This window comes from Syngnathus typhle, linkage group LG11, assembly GCF_033458585.1.
Source record: "Syngnathus typhle isolate RoL2023-S1 ecotype Sweden linkage group LG11, RoL_Styp_1.0, whole genome shotgun sequence".
NCBI classification, from domain to species: domain Eukaryota; kingdom Metazoa; phylum Chordata; class Actinopteri; order Syngnathiformes; family Syngnathidae; genus Syngnathus; species Syngnathus typhle.
Window position 1 is genome coordinate 7,665,001 of NC_083748.1, and position 3,130 is coordinate 7,668,130.

Here is a 3,130-nt window from a genome sequence, read left to right on the forward strand (position 1 = left end):
AAGTTTTTATACTTTGTTACTTTCCACCACAAATCACGCCTCTGCATTAAATATAAAAGGCTAAGTGACTACTGCCATTTGGAACGAGTCCACTCTCCCAGTGAGTGTGTGTGTTTTGGCTGTGTGTCCATGCCAGCGGAAGCTAGTCTGAATTAGCCAGTGAGCCATGAGGTCAGATATCTCCTGGAAGGATCAACTCTCGATAGTGGCAGGAGGAGGTCAGGACAAGGAAGAACATTTCCACCTCTGCATGTTCATTTCATGACTCTTCCCGGATCTCCCGGAGTAAGAGGAGCAGGTGACAACTCCACGTTGAGCTCTGTCGGTTCCTGCACGGACTTGTCTGCTTCTCTCAAGGTCACGACGTCACACTAAGCGGGCAAAAGCAAGACCCAATTATATTTTTATGCGGTTTAGCATTGTTTGATATTGTTTTCATCATGAGGTTATCATCAGATTTTTTTTTTTTTTTAATTCGTTAGTTTGAATTTGTTTTTAGAGCGGGTTTGTTAGTTTTTATTTGTAGTTTGGTTATTTTTGTTTGCCATTGTTTTAGTTTAGCTCAGTGGTAGCTAATTACTTTTCTGCCACCCAAAGATAACCTGGCACTAATTATTAACAAATCTGATCTATTCTGTGCTAACCTGGTCGATCATTCCGATGTCCTGGCCCGAAGTGAAGGATTCATTTGTGACCTAGTTTTTGGAAAACGTCAATCTTCATCTTCATTTCCTCCAACTCTGAGTCAAACAAGTTTTTGTCATTGCATATCATTGGTCCAAGTGACAGCTGCCAGCTCCAGACTGTCCATCTCCAACTCAGCGCCCCTATTGTGCGGGACTTCATATTTAGTGTTATGGATGGAGACGTGAGGCAGGGATTAGCTCATTAAGACGGGCAACTTTGATGCACGGTCCTCTTTCCCATTTCCCCAGCAACTCGATCATATGTTGGGCTCTTGAGACACACGCAAGCAAAAGGACCCCTACTTAACTCACACACACACGCACGGGCCTAGAAAGCTCCAGAGATCAGGCCCTGACTGAGATATGAAGCATAGATGTGCAGCAACAGCTAAACGTCGTGTCAGGTTTCTGGGGGCTCGTGCTAAATTTAACCCGGTGATCCTGCAGCAGGCAGAGGGGTTTAAATGCCAGCCTACAGTTGCTCCACACCAGTTGTTCCCCACACGTCTTCCACTCATCACAAACACAAGCCAAGGACGAAGGCAGGCAGGCACGCACGCGTACACTCCGACACACACGCTCCAGGCGCAGGACTTGAACACTAGCTAGAACGGTTCCGAGGGAAGCCGGGGATCCTCACGCATCACAACGTTGTCCAATATGGAGCTTTTCGAGACCAACCCGTACTTCTTCCCAGACCAACGCTTTTACGAAGGAGGAGACAACTACTTCCCCACTCGTCTGCCCGGGGCGTACGACCAAGCCGGCTTCCAGGACAAGAATTCCGTCATGGGCTTGTGCGGGACTCTCTCCGGGGGCGTCGGGGTGATTCAAACGGAGGAAAAACCTTCACCGTCCGGCCTGTCGTCCCATTCCGAGCCCCACTGCCCGGGTCAGTGCCTGCCGTGGGCCTGTAAGCTGTGCAAACGGAAGACGGTGACCATGGACCGCAGGAGAGCGGCCACGCTGAGGGAAAAGAGACGCCTGAAGAAGGTCAACGAGGCTTTTGAAGCTCTGAAGAGGAGCACCCTGATGAACCCCAACCAGAGGCTGCCCAAAGTGGAGATTTTGAGGAGTGCCATTCAGTACATTGAAAGGCTTCAGGCCCTGGTGTCCTCCTTCAACCAGCAGGACACCGAGATGGGGCACTATCGGGCCGGACAGAACCAGCCTCGAGTAAGTAGCACAGAAAGGGAATGTTACGATCCAAACTGAACGACAAAGTGAAGGATGAGTCACGTAATGGAATATGACATCACAGTTCTAAATTATTCTCTTGATTCATGCTGAGAGGACTTTCAAAACCTTGGAGATTTGGTGTCAGTTAAAAGTTGAAAAAATGTTAAACTCATCATCTCCATTTGCCTTTGTGTGAGGTCTCGTGCGTGTGTGCGGCTCCGGTGTTTCTGTACTGGTGCGCTGTGTCATTACACTGTGACTGACAGCAACTTCTGCTTGTGCTCGTCTCCATGGCAACAGGTGTCGTCGTCAAGCGAACCCAGTTCGGGCAGCACCTGCTGCAGTAGCCCCGAATGGAGCAGCACCCCGGAGCAGTGCACGCAAAGCTACAGCAGCGAGGGTGAGTCCAATTCATGCCAAAACACACACACAAACACACACGCACACACACGGAAAACGGGCTTTATGGGGACCTCCTGATTTTTAGGCTTCAAACCCCAAGACACACAAACAAATGCTTACTCACATTTATTCGACTCTCCCCAGATCTTCTGAGTGCTGCCGATTCTCCCGAGCAGGCCACCATTCAGACCCTGAGCTCCATTGTGGAGGGCATGGCCGCAGCAAACGCGGCAGTGACCTTTCCTATGGACATTCCCAAATAAGAACTTCCACAGAGCAGATCCAGAGGAAGAACCCTGTGCCTCAGATACAAAGCTATGAGACGATTGGAAAAGCGGGCTGTTATTTCCATATTTAACTCACACCTCACCTTGATGGTTACTAATGTTTCAAAGGGTCTGCTAGACAAAATGAATTCCACTTTTGGCCTTATGTCCTTTATTCCCTGCCTTAAACCACAGTCCAAGTTGGAAGCCTGCAGTTGAAAAGACTTTGCATGAACAAGGCCTAGTTTCTTTCCTTACTTAATTTAAGCTTTCCTTTTCCAAACCTTTCCTTGATCTTTCATTCTTGTTTTGTGTGTGTTTTTATGCAAACAAAGAACCATGATTTTATTTGCGGGGCCAACTTGTACCATGGCAGTTTTGACCAAGATCTGCTTAATGTTAAACTGGTTACAAATGCCAGTGATGTAAATATGTTCCCTTTTCTACAGAGTGGTTTTGCCAGTTTATTTTGTATTTCTTTTTTTTGCTAATTTATTTTTGACTTTTATAACTAAGATTGTTGTGTATTTTAGATGTTTGGAAATGTTACGTTTCCTGACCAGTCCTTGCAATAAAGACCATTTTGAATACAACAAA

At 47.1% G+C, this 3,130-nt stretch overlaps 1 protein-coding gene across 1 annotated transcript; it reads left to right on the plus strand.

The window, feature by feature from the left end:
• Positions 1 to 1,152: 1,152 nt before the first annotated feature.
• On the plus strand, positions 1,153 to 3,130 carry myog (myogenin). Its single transcript, XM_061292169.1, has 3 exons — positions 1,153 to 1,862; positions 2,166 to 2,265; positions 2,412 to 3,130. Exons 1-3 carry the CDS (start codon positions 1,347 to 1,349, stop codon positions 2,528 to 2,530), a joined length of 735 nt encoding a protein of 244 aa, XP_061148153.1. The 5' UTR covers positions 1,153 to 1,346; the 3' UTR covers positions 2,531 to 3,130.

Bases quoted from the DNA above. Each gene is read 5' to 3' on its own strand.
- myog (XM_061292169.1), top strand. From the start codon at position 1,347: ATGGAGCTTTTCGAGACCAACCCGTACTTCTTCCCAGACCAACGCTTT. The intron at 1,863-2,165 runs GTAAGTAGCACA...CCATGGCAACAG, and splicing joins CCGGACAGAACCAGCCTCGA to GTGTCGTCGTCAAGCGAACC. The intron at 2,266-2,411 runs GTGAGTCCAATT...GACTCTCCCCAG, and splicing joins GCAAAGCTACAGCAGCGAGG to ATCTTCTGAGTGCTGCCGAT.